The sequence below is a fragment of the Leptonotus elevatus genome, chromosome 4 (genome assembly GCF_054856555.1).
Source record: "Leptonotus elevatus isolate MCC_2025b chromosome 4, RoL_Lele_1.0, whole genome shotgun sequence".
Taxonomy (NCBI): Eukaryota; Metazoa; Chordata; class Actinopteri; order Syngnathiformes; family Syngnathidae; genus Leptonotus; species Leptonotus elevatus.
Genome location: NC_141242.1, coordinates 22,332,194 through 22,349,630, shown reverse-complemented (window position 1 = coordinate 22,349,630; position 17,437 = coordinate 22,332,194). Strand labels below are relative to the sequence as shown.

Sequence of the window (17,437 nt, the reverse complement as noted above, 5' to 3'; positions counted from 1 at the left end):
GTTGGTTTTCGGCCTTGCTGCTTACATGCAATGATTTCTTCAGATCCTTTGAACATTTTGATGATATTATTGACTATAGATGATGAAATCCCTACATTACTTGCAATTGTATATTGAGGACCATTGTCATTAAACTGATCGACAATTTTCTCACGCACTTGTTCACAAAAAAAAAGGTGAACCTCACCCCATCGTTGCTTTTGATTTAGCAATTCAGGGAAGCTCTTTTATACCCAATCATGGCACCCACCTGTTCCCAATTAGCCTGTTCACCTGTGGGATGTTCCAAACAGATGTTTGATGAGCATCCCTCAACTATCTCTGCCTTTTTTGCAGCCACAAAATTCTGAATTAATGATTATTTCCTAAAAGGAATAAAGTTTATCTGTTTGAATATTAAATATCTTGTCAATTCAATTAAATATAGGTCGAACATGATTTGCAAATCATTGTACTGTATTCTGTCTTTATTTATGTTGAACACGTCCCAACTTTATTGGAATTGTGTTTTTAGATTCTAGATGTGCCTTTCTTAAAAAGGGGGCCGGGTCCCCTTGGGGTGATGAAAAAATAACGCTTCACGTCACAGATGGTGTGTGCCTTGTGAACATTATTCATAACAGATCTACATTTCAGTGATTGAATTTTAAATTATATTATATATATATTAGAGGAAAAAACAAACTGATTATAAAAGTACATGTGTAAAGATAAAATATACAAAATATATAAAACAAAACAACAAACACAACATTCAAGCAACGAAAGCAACATAAGAAAATTTCACAGTGTTTCACCCAATCATGAGCTACACATTTTTACATACATGTTTGAAAAGGAGTAGGTAAAAGCATACACTTATCAGGTCCTACTCCTTTTAACATACGTTACACAATAAATAGTAGGTATGTATAGTAAACAAAAAAAACTGCTCGTATACAGCTAATATATCTTGATTTTTAATAACAAAGGTTATTATAGTAATTATTAATAGAGAACACATTGAACAGTGTGCCTTATGCATATATTGTCATACTTTTACATATACATATATATTTTTCCTTATCAATAACAACAATACTATTAACAATAATAATAATAATAATAATAATAATAACAACAACATCAACCAATGTTACTTTTCATTGAAAAGCACTTCTTCTTCCCTATACTTCTCAAAAATATAGATTTTTATAATTCCTTTTGAACTGGTCTATGTTTGCACATTGTTGTAAATCAGTACTCAGCCTGTTCCAAATGTTCACTCCACATACAGATGTACAAAAACTCTTCAGTGTTGTTCTTGAATACTTTGCCTTTAAGTTATGAATTCCCCTCAAACCACAATCTCCCTGTCTCTCTGAAAACATATTTTCAATATGTGTATAAGTCTTCAAATTATGACACGAGGAAACATCCGGTAAAAATACTTTTTATTTTTACTTGTGAAGTACATTTTAGAGCGTGTACTTTTTTACTTTTACTTGAGTAATTATTTGAATGAGTACTTTTTTATGCAAGTAATTGTACTTTTATTCAAGTACAGAACGTCAGTACTTTTCCCATCTCTGGGTTAGAACTCAATGAATAAATACTCATACTGGTCTGGTCTCGGTAAAAAAAAAAAAAAAAGTGGTACGGAAATAATGGAACATACCAATATAAACCAAAGTGAAAGATGACAACAAACTTCTCTTTTCCTGCCTTGCCACCCAGTGTAGAAAGTAAGTACTGTAGTACAATGCAGGCTAATGACACGGGCTATGTCAAATTCCTTTTAGCATGTCCTCCTGCGAGTTGCCAAAAAAAAAAAAAAGCATTGCCATAGTTTGGACTTTGGACAACCCTGATTTAACTTTCTTGTCGGGAGCTTACTGTCATGGAATATTGTCATGCATGATTTTTTTGATTTTTCAACAAATTCATGTTCCTATATTTTGTGCACGGATTATTCGAAATTTAATGAGGGCAGAAAATGACTAAGACCCTCCTTCATTCATTGTGGCTGATTGCAGAAGAGGAAGCAGAGCGTTGAGTGTGGGAGCATATACGTTCTTTCTATGTGCCATTGCTCCCCTCTAGTGGTTCATCAATATCAATTGTGAAAAACATGAAAACAAATCTAAAATAAATGTAATTCATCTTTATTGTTTGAATTCACCAAAACTTTTCTGCATAACTACATCCAACAGCATTCTTGTGACATCAACAGCAGAGTGACGCCGTGACGTCATAGCAAAAAAAAAAATAGGGGGGGGGGGATAAAAACTACTGACAGTGTGTTCATCCCAGTCCATCTTCAATAAATGCATCTCGTCACAACCCGTGTAAAACACAAACATTGCACATCAACTCATCATAGCATAGCATCAATTGTCCTTCCTAAAATTCCTAAATGTTTAAAGAGCACTTACACACCTTCTTTAACAATCAAATGAAATTAAATGAATAATGAAGTGGTAATGGTAGCTCTTCGACTTGTAACAGAAAACACAGGCTGATTGATTGCAAATGTTTGCCTTTGCTTTTTAATTGAGTTTGGTTACAATTTGAAATATTCAAAACTCATTCACAATCCTCCAAGAAACAATTTTACCCTCATCTTAAACTGTAATAATCATGCACAGGCCAACGAAGTAACGCTCTAATTTTGTTGTTGCTGTCAGCTTTCAATTGGCAACTATGTCATTAAGTATATTGGATGTGTTTGTGCGTTGTGCAAGATTTACACTGTAAAATTTGATCCATGATGTTATTGGGTATGCTACATATATAATATATGTGAGTAACAGTACATAATACATTTTTTTAAGAAACTGAATGCTATACAATAGCATTTTTGCATTGATTCTGTTAGGCTTTTCAAAAAGTGCTTATCTCATTTTAAACTATTTAATAGGTTTGTCTCTTCTGTACTATCTCTGTCTAGTGGGTATTCCAATTCCTAGCCTTGTCACCTGCTGTCTGGTATACTCGCTTTTGGTGGTCTTTTGGTATTGGATGGCAAAATATTGTACATGTTGGCTGTTTTATTTCGACTTAGCGAAGGATATTATATGGCTATTATCTCCTTTGGTGACCATCTGGCTCTTTCCAGTACTGAGTACTCAGGATTCGGGTTCTCCTTAGAGACAATAAGAGTCCATATTTAGACTGTGACATTCTTGTACAAATGATTGTAACATGTTGACTTGTATGGCTATAATAGCTTTGTCTGATCATAAGAAACGCAGAGAGGAGAGACTTTGCAAGCCTATTCTGCTGTATGCCACTCAGAACTCAACACTTTGCGTACCTTCATTTTTTTCATAATGTAATATATGATCTGGTATGTAATGCTTACGTAAACGATAGGATGAGAAATGTGTACGTCCTTCACAAAGTCAAGGAGTTTCATTTAAAAACAAAATCATCATAAATGCAATGAATGAAACCAATCGTTCAAACAATGCCAAGAAAATCTCTCAACACTACTTGCATAAAGCTCTTCAATAAATCATCTGCTATATACAGGAGTACATTTAAATGGTACATGTCCAGCTCGTCCAGTACCAGAAGGTGACTTGAGCAGCGGTACAACTTAGTGCAGTGACTAAATATCCAGCCAACCGGTCTCCTCTTTCAGACCAAAATAAGCGAAAATCAAATGTCCTTGCACAGTGGACATTTTTTTAAGTAAAACTTTTTTTTTTCTCCTAAAAACACTTGTTTGTTTTTTTCATATAATGGTGGCAGGTCTTCACTTCAAAGCTGACTCACATGGTAAATGTTTTCGAGAACATCAGTCATTGAGATTCGAGTTTGCATCCAGGTTCGCCTGGTTGTTAACAGACCAAAGTTCATAAGCAAACGACAGACAGAGCATTGTGAGCAATTCAGAGAAATGAAAAAGAATGGGTTTTTTTTAGTACAGAAATGCGGACCACAAAGCTGCCGTTCTGTTTTAAAGATTTTTTTTGTTTGCCTTGAAATACAGTGAGTGAATAAATACTCACACTACAATAATCAATGCACAAATGTAAAGACAAAACCACATATCTAAAACCAAAAATTGAGACAATCAAAAAAAAAATTTTCTTTTGATTTCTCTCACTTAAATTTAAAATATACAATAACCAGCGGTAGAAGGTTCACAAAGACATTTGGACTCATTTAAAAAAAGAAGAAGAAAGAAACACAGTTTTATTCCAGCTCGTTTTTTTCCTGGCTGCATGTTGGACTTCAGGATCAAGCCCACGATGGTCCAGACGAGTGTGGGTCAGTTCAATGTCGGATTAGACAACTGGTCTTGCCTGGTCCACGACTGGACTGATGATGTGGCAGCATGATTGTGCTGTGTCGTGCTCGCCAGGTGACAGTAACCATGTGACTAAAGACGGGTCACACATTTAGCGTCTGTTGTGAGAGGCACTGCTTCACGCCATCCACGCCCCATAAAGTAGTGTTGACGGGGGTTTTGCTGTACAGTGTTCACCATACAGGAGCCCGGCTATTAGCGACCCACAGTGGGCCCTGTAAGGTCAGGAGCTCAGGGAGCAGAGGAATATGGCTGCAGATCTGTGAGCAGGTGACGGGACATATGGGGTGGATCGGTGTGAGCGAAGGCGAGATGATAAAGGCCTCGGGGCTGTAGGTCCAGCAAGCAGCGCTGGGCAGATGGATAAAGGGACAAAGTGTGTGGGAGGATTGGCGTCCACTGGTGAAGAACAAATGCAGACAGGATCCAAAAAGAGAGAGTGGCCCTCATTCCACCCAAACAGACACCTGCAAGACAGAAAGTGACAATCTAAGTCACGCTTCTGTGTTTGCGATCGACATTATTCTCACGACATAATAGGATTTTGGAGTACAGGAAAGTTAGTGACGCAACATGAGCGTATGCCATCCATCTTCTACCACTTAACCGGGGTTGGGTCATTAGGGCAGCAGCTTTAGCAGTGAAGCCCAGACTTCCCTCTCCCCAGCCCCTTCATCTAGCTCTTCCGGCGGGATCCCAAGGCGTTCCCAGGCCAGCTGAGAGACATAGTCTCTCCAGCGTGTCCTGGGTCGTCCCTGGGCCCTCCTGCCGGTGGGACATGCCCGGAACAGCTCTCCAGGGAGGCGTCCAGGAGGCATCCGAACCAGATGCCCGAGCCACCTCAATGCGGAGGAGCAGTGGCTCGACTCTGAGTCCCTCCTGGATGACAACCATCCACACTCACAAACACACCTATGGAGAATTTGGAGTGTTCAATTAGCCTGCCATGCAAGTCTTTGTCTTTGGAATGTGGAAGGAAACCAGAGTACCCACACAGGGACGGGGAGAACATGCAAACTCCCCCCAGGAAGGCCGAAGCCCGGACTCGATCTCACATGCTCTGCACTGGAAGGCGGACGTGCTAACCAGTCAGCCACCGTGCCGCCTGCCAGTCTTTTCTATTAAATTGATTATTCTATGTATCTGATGAAAGTGAAAAATAATGATTATCAAAAGATGACATACACTACAGTACAATGAACATCAATTAGTCTAAATCATGGTCAAAACTTAAAAATAAATATCTTAGTAGCTACCATAAGGTACTTTGATGGATGTGTGTTACCCTTTAATCAAATGAGTGTAAAAGCAGCAATTTGTCTCAGACCTTTCTCATCCACCCAAGTGAAGACAACTGATCAGACAATCCAAAAAGACTGATCGGACATTTACATAATTACATTACCAACCAGACAGAGACTCAATGTGAGCGGATGGTTCCATCAAACGAATCAAGAAACTCAGGAAACAAGACTGTGGTGACACGATCATACTCACAGAGCTACTGATTGTTTCCAATTGCGGCTAGCGGTGGGGCCGGAGGACTTCAGCAGATGGTTTCGAGGTGTCGTGAGCTCTGCTGGAGACAGGTCAAAGAACTACTTCAGTCACTGGGCTCACAATGCATCACAACACATGATCAAGCAATATTTGTGTCTCACAGGCGGGTCATTCCACTGCCGTGGAAGATCTTCAGGCTCAGGAGGGTACGACATCCAGGATGGGCTACGGTACGAAGATGGAGGCGACATGACGAAGTAGTCCGAGTAGCCTGGGTGGTTCGCTGATATAGCATACACTGCTGTTATTGGGTTTCCTGTGGCATAGAAACATGGAATTGTATTTTTAAATAAAATCATTGTTGTACATGTTTTCCTATGCTATTTTTAAGTACTGTTAAAGCCCATTGAAGAATAGAAGGTTTTCCAGCCACATTGATGAACGGCAATGCTAAAGTATACACTTATTCAAGTTAGTATTTCATTTTTGGGCTCTAAATTGATTTGTATGGTATATTCAAACAGCTGAGGAACAAAAAAAGTATACATACTTGTGAGTTTACATGTTTAGGTGCATGTGGGTGTTTGTTTCTCCACCTATCATACAAATCACGGCTATTTCCTGACATTTCAAATTACTGTATTTCAAACGTGATACATTTTGAAAAGCAACAGCATGTTCATACAAAAACCATAAATCTTATTTATTTTTTATTTTTATTTTTTAAGAACACTTGTCTTACCTGAGTATGTGCTGATGGGCTGATCAACAGTAACAGCAGGGAAGGTGGTCCTCGATAGTGGCAGGTAGGGGGCGCCATTGTGCTGTTGGTCCTGCAGATCTGAGGCTTCAGACACCCGAGGCTTCAGGCTAACATCGGGAGTAGATCTGGTAAGGAGAAGATGTTAAACTGATTTATTGCTGTGTTGCATCAGGTGGGGTTAGATGGGGTGAGAACTATGCAAAGTTTGAAATTAAGTACTGTTTTTCCCCCTCCCCCCAATTGTTATACCTAGTTGTAAGCGGTTTACAAGTCTATCCATTCATCCATCTTTTTCTATTAAGCTTTTCCTCATTCAAGTTATGGCCAAGTGAGATAGGCATGCTAAACACAATTAGGCATTTCATCTTAAAATTGTACATTTAGTCAAGTTTTTTTTTCTAGTAGCTTCTTTCCCTGCCTGACTTCCTGATCGTGCCGGCATTCATTGATTAATGGAGTGGTTATAATTGAGCCTATATGAACTCCTGTCAACACGTGAGCAGGCAAATGTACAAATGTAATATTGAGCAAGATGCAGCAGGCTTGGGGGTGTTATATAAACATGCTCCTGGGTGGACACTAATTTTAAAAAAACGCTGCTGTTTATGTCGGTAGTATCTATCTTTTACCACCAGATGGCAATCTGCGCTTTATGCACTCCAAAACAAGTGCTCATGTGCTCAGCATGAAAGCTCCGGCGGTCGCATTTAAATAAAGAACCCACTTCTTCAAATGATGCACACTAACGTATGATATAATGATGTGACTGCGATGATGGGGGAGGGAGGAAATCCATTCAAATGCTGCTGCTTAACATTCTGCTCCTTCTTTCCACTTTGAGCGCACTTCTTCACTGCAAGTCTTTCTGTTGATGTGATAGAGTGATTACCCTCAATGCATTGGATTTACTTTCAAGTCTGTGAAGTGTGTTCGTGTAGCTTAAGATCCACGAATATATCCATCCATTTTCTTTATTGGATATCATGGTAAAGGTCATGTGGGACTGGAACCAAGCCCAGCTGAGGGTGACAAGTGCAGTACTACCCAATTAGTGTAAACATTAATAATAATAATTTAAAATAATAATAATTACTATAGTACAATAATTGTCAAATGTTAGTTATACTGTGTATGTGTGCGTAATGCAAAACGTATTCTGGTATTTTGCTGCTTCTATACTTAATAGATTAGTGGTTAGTATGGCCTCTGCCTTCTCCTTTTTATCTACTCTTCGTTCTCCTTTCGTAATAATGATACCGCTCAGAAGTGTATTTTAGTTGTTGCTATGGACGCGAGGATTAATGACTCAGAGGAGCAAGGGTAGCTCAGTGTTTGACGCGCTAGCTAGCTTATGATGTGCGATTTAGCTTAGCACATAGCATTCTCCAATAGACATACACATGGGTCCCCATTTTGTTTTGTTTTTTGTTTTCTTAAGCAGCTTGGAGCGTGCTCAGACATGCTTGAAGCCATTTTCAGACTGAGGCAAACACAATGGGAGTATCAATGAGCATTATTGTGACTGCAGTAATCCAAATCTATACCATAGGCAACATTTATACCATACTGCCTTTATATTGTGGACCCCTCATTTGCATGATCAGTAATACCGTCTCAGTGAAGGTCCAGGTGGTGGTCCTGGTCTTGAGGGGACCAGTGGTGGGGGAGACCCGATGCCCATATCGGGGAGCTGTGTGAACCGGAAACCCTGCAAATGTAAAAGTATCATTATTTTCATGACTTTTTATGCATTTTCATATACTAATCTCTGCTTTTATACAAATAATTGTTTGCAACATATGACCTTGTTGATGTATGATCTGAACCAAGAGATACTAAAGCCTGGTAGGTGGTGCGAATGTCCTTGGTAGTGATCCATTGGTTGCTTTAATCTCGATAAAGCCTTCCTCTTGTTAATCAGCTGTTGGTAATGCATTTCCTGCTAGCATAACATTTGCCGCATGACCACATCCGAATTAGGATGCAAATGTGTGCGTGGTACTTTTGTGTGGTGTGCTATGAGATTTTTCTAAATAAATGATGTGCCTTAGCTTAAATGTTGGGTTAACACTGGTCTGTGTTAGCCGACTGTGTAAATGTTGTTGTGTCCATTATTATTATGTGATGTTTTAAAGTCTATCGCTTGTCCTTTAGTGTGGAGGGCAAGTATAAGCAATATTGAAAATTGACTGATTATTTCACATACTGCATGTTCTTACCGGTTTTGGCAGGCTACACTGGTGCAAATCCTCATAGCCCAAGCTTCTCTGCCTGTTTCCACAGGGATGGTTCATGGTCCCAGGGGCACTCGTCACTCCATCACTGTAGTGGCTGGTATGAGACGGGTTATAGGCGCTGTGGATGTGGTGGTGGTGGTGGTGGTGGTGGTGCCGCCTCCTCGTAAAAAAGAGAGAAACATCCATCAATAATCTCCTGGGGTTCCACTTGCTCGCCAGCATACTGAATGTTAAATTAACATTTCAAATACTTTGCTCTCTGCATATATTTACTCAAAAAAGTTCAAATCTAGCCTTAAGGGGCTTTCGTATTTTCTCTTGCTGGCAATATATTGAAAAACTTGTGGACAGCACACATGATTTGCATCACTATGAAAAACCAACAACATTATGTAAAGCAAATTTACTTAGTAGGAGGGGAAGGCGGGTCATGATCCGGGGGCGCCAGGCTGAAGGCGTTGCCTAGCAACATATGCATCTGTGTGCGGACGTCGTCAATGGATGGCTGAGAGCTGAGTGTGGAGGAGTCCGAGCCGCGGTGAGCTTTCACCCCCAGGCTACCATTTCCTGTGCCAGTAGATCCACCTCCATAGCCAAGAGAGCTCATGAGATGGTCAACATTGGTTTCCTCAAATGGCTCTGGTTCACCCTGCAAAGTGCAACCAGGGTGCATGGATTAGTATTCACCGCAATGAAGACACAGTTGATAAATGTTCTGTGTTAATTATGTCAGCCTCTAAAAAGCAGCAGCCCATTCAATTACAAAACTTTGATTAGTTTTTTCCAGTTCAAAAGTAAATCAAACCACATCAACCGAAAAAGGTAGGATTTGTGTGTAAGGTCAAAAAACTGCTTTAATTATTATCATGGTGGCTACAGAGTGGCAGGAATAATATTTTATATTCTTTTTATGGACTTGTTTTCTCACCCTTTTGCCACCTCTGGATGTTACAAAACGTTTTTAAGTGCTGTTAATAATAAACTGCTGTACAAGGAGACAGTGAGGAACGATGTCACGGGCTGACAGACTATTACGCAAAGTTGTTGTTGTTGTTTTTTTTAATTACATTTGGACTAATAGTTGGGATGTTATGACAATTAATTGAAACTACTCAACTCAACTTTATTTATAAAGCACTTTAAAACAACCATGCTGCATACAGAGTGCTAGAGATGGAGTAATAATGCAATCACGGCTGGACTGGCCATCTGGCATTCAGGGCAGATGTCCGGTGGGCCAGCCTCTTTTGGGGCTGGTGTAATGCTTTTTAATGATTATTTTCCTATATTTTACCACAAGAGACTGGCCCACAATTTAGAAGGACCAGTCCGTTAATCCATTTCAAATATACAGTAGATAATAAACTGAAACATCACCAATAAACATCAGTGGCAGAACTACAAGTTAGGCAAGAGTCGGGCTGGGCCTAAGTCAAAATGCCAGGGTTGATATTTTTGTGCCAGTCCAGACCTGAATGCAATAAAGACAGGTACAACAAAATGACACCAAATCAATTAATAAATATCATATGTAAGCGAATAAGTAATTAAAATAACTAATAATAAATTCATAACACGAGGTAAGGGCCAATTGTATTCCTTGATACTGATAAGACCAAGTATCAATATTAACAGTGAAATAAGATGTTTGGCATGGGCAGGTTAGACACATTTTAAATAGGTACGTGTGTTACACATGCTCAACTGTGTTGCTCAGCCAACAAACACGTTTGTTGAGTCTATGAAAAAGAAAATGGACACTCTTGTCCTAATGGTGTACAATTAATTAGCAAGAAACATTGTTACTGTATAACAGAGAAACAATCAACCCAAACTAATCTAATTTCCAAACTATTAGATTTATGTTGATACATGAACACAATTTTAACCAAAGCCTATGGTTTGGTACTTCTAACTTAAATTTACCTTGACTGACATCATTATATATGGGGTGTATAAAAAATCGATTCGGCAATATATCGTGATATGACAGCACGCAATTCTCGAATCGATTCGATATGCGGCCGAATCGATTTTTAAACATCAATTTTTTAGGGGAATATTCAACGAAACGTCTTACTTAGAGTTCACACGTTAAGCATGGAAGAATGTTATATTAATGGAACATTAAGCCTTAATATTTTATTTAAATGCTGTTCAAACATGAAACAGATTGTTTGTTAAATAAAGTTTCTCACAGTTATAAGCTTAAAGTTTCAGGTAAATAAATAAATTAAATTACAGTGGACATGTACAAGTTTACGGATTAGTATTTTCTAAACTTAAGTTAAAAAAATTTGTGTGCAATTTATAGATTTGTATCGGGATTAATCGGTATCGAATCGAAGCGTGACCTATTAATCGTGATACGAATCGAATTGCCATGTACTAGGCAATCACACCTCTAATATATATGTATATATATATATATATATATTGTACATATACATGCCGCATGTATACATTTTCAACAATAATAGATATTTAAATAAATCAGTCTTTCAGATGAACCACAGACTAAAATAAGATGTTTATATATTCCAAACACATACACAGGCCTAAATGCACTGTTCTCCTTGCACAGCACTTCTTCAAATAGTTTGTTATATGCAGGTCTATGAACTCCTATCAGTTCGCCATCTGAATCCATGAATGGACTGTAGTCATTGACATTCAGCAAGGTAGCTGTGTTGCTACAGCCAAGAGGCAGCAGAAAACTATTTCAATCACTCCTGCTACCCCCATTTTTTTAATGCTCCTCTCCGTCTTCCTTTCTCCAGCTTTTGCCAGCTTATCCTTTTAGTCATTGTTATGCTTCTCATCTTGCGCTTTCTTTCTTTAATCATTTGGTTTGGTTGTTTTTCCTCGGTTTACTCAAAGTTAATTTGGTAACGTGTCCTCAGAAAATCACAGATTCAAAGTGACTTTAAAAGAAGGAGAGTAAGGGTTAAAATCATTAAATCGCTGCTGTGGGAAGATGATCATTTAGGGCAAAGTAGCAGTAGAGTGTGGTTCACTTAGTGTCAGCGTGGGTTAAAGGTCAGACTTGAGTCTCTATAAATAAATGATGTTTGTAACAGAATCAAAGATTTTAAAATAGCGAGGTATTCAGGTGAAATGCATGCGGGTCCCAGACATATTAATACAATTAGGCCATTAAAGAATCATGAGCCTGAGTCATCTTTTTTTGCTATAAAGCGCGTTGACCTGGCTTCATAGAATGACTCATGCCCTCTCAGCACACTCACATCGTAGCCGTTGTTGCGGATGCCTCGTCTGGCTCTCTCTCGAAGAACCAGAAGGTCCATTTCTGTCTCCACAGGGCTGGGGCTGCTCAGCGACTGCCTGCTCCAATAGGTGGGCTCCCTTGGGTGGGAGTACCTGACGGACATGTGGAGGTGGAGAGAAAAATGACAGCAAAAAAAAAAGTATTACAAAAGAATAGAATGCCTTTATTGTTAATGTATGGAGCAGATACAATGAAATTGGGGTTAAACACCAAATTTGAGCTAGCAAGAGTAAACAATTTAATTACCTACAAAAAAAACTGCAAATTAGAATATACTTTGCAGTGTTCCCTCGCTTTAACACTTTTCGCAGCCTCGCTGTTTCGTGGATTTTTTTTTACAGTAATATACATATTTTATAATTTTTTTTGAAGGTTTGAACATGGAGAATGTTTAAACAAGAGAGAAATGTGAGAAAATGTAATTGACTCAATGAGAAAAGTGTATAATCTGTGTGGTGAGGGGTTTTAGAGCCTTAAAACATGGTTGAGGTTGAGGTTATGAATGAATGAAGATTTTGATTGGGGCGTTTACTAGATATTTATGCAGATTTTATTTTATTTTATTTTTTTCATTTTATTGTGCGTTCTATTTACTAAATGTGTATATCACGAGCAAATGGGAAAAATTATACCAGAAAATTGCCATTAGATTTACATTATTTTATTGGGAGGGTATAAAAAAAAGAAGTTATTTTATGCATTATATTTTTAAATCAATCGGACCAATTAATCAGTAATCTTTTTTTTCTGTCAAATATTGGAATTGGCATCATCCTAAAAAAAAAAAATCCATATTGGTCTCGGATTGCTTTCAAACAACAATGCAGCTGAAAATAAGGCACATTAAAGGGCATTCAAACCAGAAAGTAGGGATTGAAAAACCGAGGCTTTCCGAAACAATGAACCACTTTCGAGACAATTGCCCTAAAACGATGCACTGCTTGGAGGCATTTGACACACTTCAAGAGCGCCATCTGCTGGTCATACCTGCACACATGGAATTTTTAGAATCACTGTTTTCATGTATGAGCCTCAGCATTTCAGAAGTTCAATAAAGTTTCAGTGGATGTTCTCTATCTTTTTCCAACTGCGGGATTCTGTCGTCCTTTTAAAGTGTGATTTACACAAGTAAAGTTGACCTTTCAAGTCTGTGTCATTGTTTTTGTCTGTGGTGTTGAAAACAGTATTTTTAGAGTAGGCTAATATTTATTCACACTTGGAAGAGGATAAAATACAGAATTGAAAAAAAATAATAATAAAAGCCTCTCATTGGTTGAGGAACAAACTCACGACCTTCAGCTTTACTACCACCTAAGCTATGTCACTCCTACTGTTTGTTTATCTACAAGAGACCAAAAATATCGTTTTTGGTCTCGGAGTCAGGAAGATTCCAGCTGACATAAGCCATATACTGATGCATATCAGGAGCTGCATGGCTGAGAAAGTAGATCAGCCGTCTCCCAAGCTGAAGGTCGTGAGTTTGTTTCTTTAACTTCTGACTTTTATTTTTCCAATTCTTTATTTTGCTCTCTTCCAAGTGTAAATACTACTCTAAAACGGCCTATTTGGTCCCACTCTAAATAGAGTCAAATGTACTCAACATAATTTAATGTGTGGGTGCAGTGCTTGTGTACAGGGATATTATTTTAATTATATGGTATATGTATTTCCATAATACTAAAATGGAAAAAATATTTGAGCCGAATGATCATAACCTTTCCTATTTTGTTTTATATAATTGGGACTTTAATTACTGCAGGCAGGTTTGTCAAACACCGAGTTCATCTGTGACGTTGGAGGCCTCGTTTGCGGTGGTCACGTGATTTTCGGCATCTCCGAAGCAGTTGTCGGAACACTGCTTCGACACGCCTCCGCTTCATTTGCTCGAATCAGATTCGAGCAGGAAGGCTCGAGCGTAACATCTCTAAAGAAACAGCCAAATATGTAAATATGCAAATCTTACGATTAAATCCCTTTAAAAACTGTTGGGTCAAAAGTAACCCAATTATGGATCAAAAATGGACCGATCCACTTCATGGGTTAATTTGACTCAACTTTTTTTTTTGACCCAAGTGAAGGATCTGACCAATCATGAGTTGTTTTATGCTGAAAACCCATTTTTTGACTAAAAGTTGGGTCCAATTGACCCAAGTAGAGGATCGGTCCATTTTTGACCCATAGTTGTTGTTTTTTTGGCCCAACTGTTTTTAGAGTGATCACTCAGTTTCAATAGATCTATAAAACCTGCAGACAAATCCATCCACCCAGCCATAGTAGAAGTAAATGTGTGCGGTAGTTAGTAAGAAAGAATAAAGTAGTGTATAGTCAGCTTTGATAAAATAATACATTTGTTGATTCCCAAAAATTATTTTTATCCTTTTTCATGACACTAGTGAAATAGTAATATTTCAAAGCTTAGAAATTTAATAGCAATAATAGTTTATCAAATGTTTGACTATTTGTATGTTACTACTTATGTTATTCCACTTTATTATTATCATTAGTGAAGACTGCAGTCAATTTTGAACCATCCTTTTTTATTTTAGCCTGCATGGTATGGAATGTGTGTAAGGCTACTTTGCAATGCAATGCATATGATGACATTCAAAATTTCACATGATTCATATTTCTTCAGTGTAGTTCGCCCTTACCTCTTATGACATCCAGCAAAGGAGGCCCTTTTTTCCTCTGCAGTCATTGGTTCCTTGACTCCGTTGTCATGCCGACTGTGCCGGCTGTGACCATAACCGTGGCTGCCACCCTCGGAAAGGGAGAACTCTCCGTAACCCTTCCTACGGGCTTTCTGGCGCAGTTTATTCCTGTAGTGTTCGATGTCCGACTTTTGCTTCAACCCGCCATGATTGGCCTGCAGGGGATTTGTTTGGACTCTCAATCAAACTGAAATATTACGGGCTGAAAGATGTCATTTATAAAACAAAATGTGCCCCAAACATGACATTTTGCACCAATCATGTGGAGATTAATTATACTGTATACAAATGTAGCTAGTGTAATGTTAATAAAATGAGAGTTATCAGTGTGAATTGCTGTCTTGCTGCAGAGAAGTGTAGCAGCGTAGGGACATTTTGGTGGTCCCCACAATTTCAGACCTCTTTTTGAGGGTCAAGACTTGGTTTTAGAGTTAGATTTGAATTGGGTTATGGTTGAGCTTAGGGGAAGGAATAATGGTTGGCAATCATTTTTGAAGGTTGGGGTTAGGGGTAGGGGCTAGGAATTGCATCGTGTCAATGAGATGGCCCCACAAAAATAGTAAAACAAACCTGTGTGTGCGTGTGTTTGTGTGTAGTACCAAAACTGCCAAAATCAAAAGTAAATAAATTACTGAATAAATAAATGAATAAAATGGTTATAGAAAATATAAGTAAAAAATTAAATACAAAAAATAAATATAAATAAATATATAAATAAATATATAAATAAATATATATATATATATATATTTATATATATATATATATACATAGTAATTTCTGGGCTATGTAGGGGCAACGGGCTATAAGCCGCGCTAGCTAAATTTGGGGAATACTCGAGTTTGTTGCACATAAGCCGCACCCGACTGTAAGCCGCAGTTGTTTTAATGTTACCGCACCTGGTTCCCGCTCATATCTTTATTTGGGCTCACTTGTTTTGTTTTGCTCTTCCTGATGCTCTTGCGCTTCCCTTATAGTGCGCCCCATTGTGATCGAATGGATAAATCGCACCCTTTGTATTAGCTGCAGGGTCGAATGCAAGTGAATAAAGTAGTGGCTTATAGTCCAGAACAAAAAAAGAATATATATATATATATATATATATATATATATATATATATATATATATATATATATATATATATATATATTTTTTTTTTTTTTTTTTGGAGGGGGGCTGATACCAAGTGCCGATACCATTAGTAAATATGACACATACAATTTCCAAAGAATCAATGGAAAAGAAAGAAAAAAAGATGACATATATCCCAACTACAGCAAATTTCCTTAAAATGTAATGAAATTAATGGCGGTTTATCTTTTCATTTTGCATAAAAGTAATTTTACATAGAGCACACAAAATTTATTTAAAAAAAAAAGATAAATGAGATGAAACAAATAATCCAGTGGTCAGAAAAAAAAATCCCAATCAAAATATGTGGTTGTACAACTTCTTTTTAAGGAATACAATGAAGTGCAAATAATTCAGTTCAATACAATAGGGCTTCAAGTAATTTAGTCATATCTACCATGTTAATAAGAATTCCTCAACATGTTTAGTGTGTGATGCTTAATTAATTAATAGGAAGGCTGCTCTGTACCTCATAGGGAGACTTTCATGCTGTCAGCATGAAACCCGGGGTTGTCCTCAGTGTGCCTTGGATTGAACTATTCTCCTATTGATTGATCGATATGTCGGACACAGCAAGGGAGAATTCACACACACAAAAGAAACAATAGAACTTGTTGTCTACAGGAACTTGTGTGAAGTTGTCGAGCAACTCAAGTCGCAAGTTGTGATGACAGTGAACAAGATAGTCGTCCATTGCTGGAACTCTCCATGCAAGCCGGCGAGACTTCCTTGTTCGCATTTTGCAACGTTGCAGTCCGACCCAAGACACATTCAGGACCTCCCCCTCATTTGAATAATATTTCATGACGGATTTCATGCTGACATTGTCTGCAGCATGAAATAAATAAATATGAGAGCGTTTTTATTTATTGATTGACATTGAATTCTATTTACATATTTATTTGTTTTTATTTTTTGAATCTCATTTTAAATTTTAATTTTAATTCATTTATTTATTTTAATTTGGGCTATTTTGGTCCTCCATATGTGTGTGTGTGTGTGTGTGTGTAGACTCACCTCGCCATTCGGGATGACAGAGTCTTGGCTGTGGGACGAGGATGAGGGGTAGGAGTAAGTGGGCTGAGCTGTCATGGGCTTGATGGTGATGAGCCGTAGAGAGCCCGTATGATCATCGTATGGGTCTGTGGAGGGTGAAGGATGAAGGTTAGCTGTCCCTTGAGGCAACGCTGATGTAACATTCAGAAAGACAGAAAATGTTTGCCATATTTGTTACGCATCAATTTGTCTGTGTTTAATAATAGTTATAGCATAGCATGAAAACTATGTCTGAAGTCTACTTTATGCACACACTTTTAAGCACCAAAGGACTCATACATTGACAAAACTATTTGCTTTTCTATTTGTGTAGTTAACCAAAGAATGTGGCAATGTGTTGGAGATGACAATTTAAAAAATAGTTTCAAACAATATCAACATGCCTATTAGCTGTGTACGGGTGTGCAAATCAGAGTAGAATGTAGTTTATTCTTTTCAATTCCAAAATATAA

At 38.0% G+C, this 17,437-nt stretch overlaps 1 protein-coding gene across 5 annotated transcripts in view; it reads right to left on the bottom strand.

Moving 5' to 3' along the window:
* Nucleotides 1–2,123: 2,123 nt before the first annotated feature.
* kiaa1549la (KIAA1549-like a) overlaps nucleotides 2,124–17,437 on the bottom strand; it is a 90,220-nt gene continuing 74,906 nt past the window's right edge. For 3 of the 5 annotated variants that reach the window (XM_086073836.1, XM_086073840.1, XM_086073839.1), the window contains 10 exons: nucleotides 16,947–17,071; nucleotides 14,738–14,952; nucleotides 12,046–12,178; nucleotides 9,205–9,446; nucleotides 8,780–8,957; nucleotides 8,171–8,268; nucleotides 6,540–6,685; nucleotides 5,959–6,113; nucleotides 5,795–5,876; nucleotides 2,124–4,764 (listed from right to left, as the gene is read on the bottom strand). In XM_086073836.1, coding sequence (XP_085929962.1) covers nucleotides 5,844–5,876; nucleotides 5,959–6,113; nucleotides 6,540–6,685; nucleotides 8,171–8,268; nucleotides 8,780–8,957; nucleotides 9,205–9,446; nucleotides 12,046–12,178; nucleotides 14,738–14,952; nucleotides 16,947–17,071 — 1,325 coding nt within the window. In that variant the 3' untranslated portion in view covers nucleotides 2,124–4,764; nucleotides 5,795–5,843. The remainder of the gene's footprint in view (nucleotides 4,765–5,794; nucleotides 5,877–5,958; nucleotides 6,114–6,539; nucleotides 6,686–8,170; nucleotides 8,269–8,779; nucleotides 8,958–9,204; nucleotides 9,447–12,045; nucleotides 12,179–14,737; nucleotides 14,953–16,946; nucleotides 17,072–17,437) is intronic. The other 2 variants (XM_086073838.1, XM_086073837.1) reach the window with 2 other exon arrangements.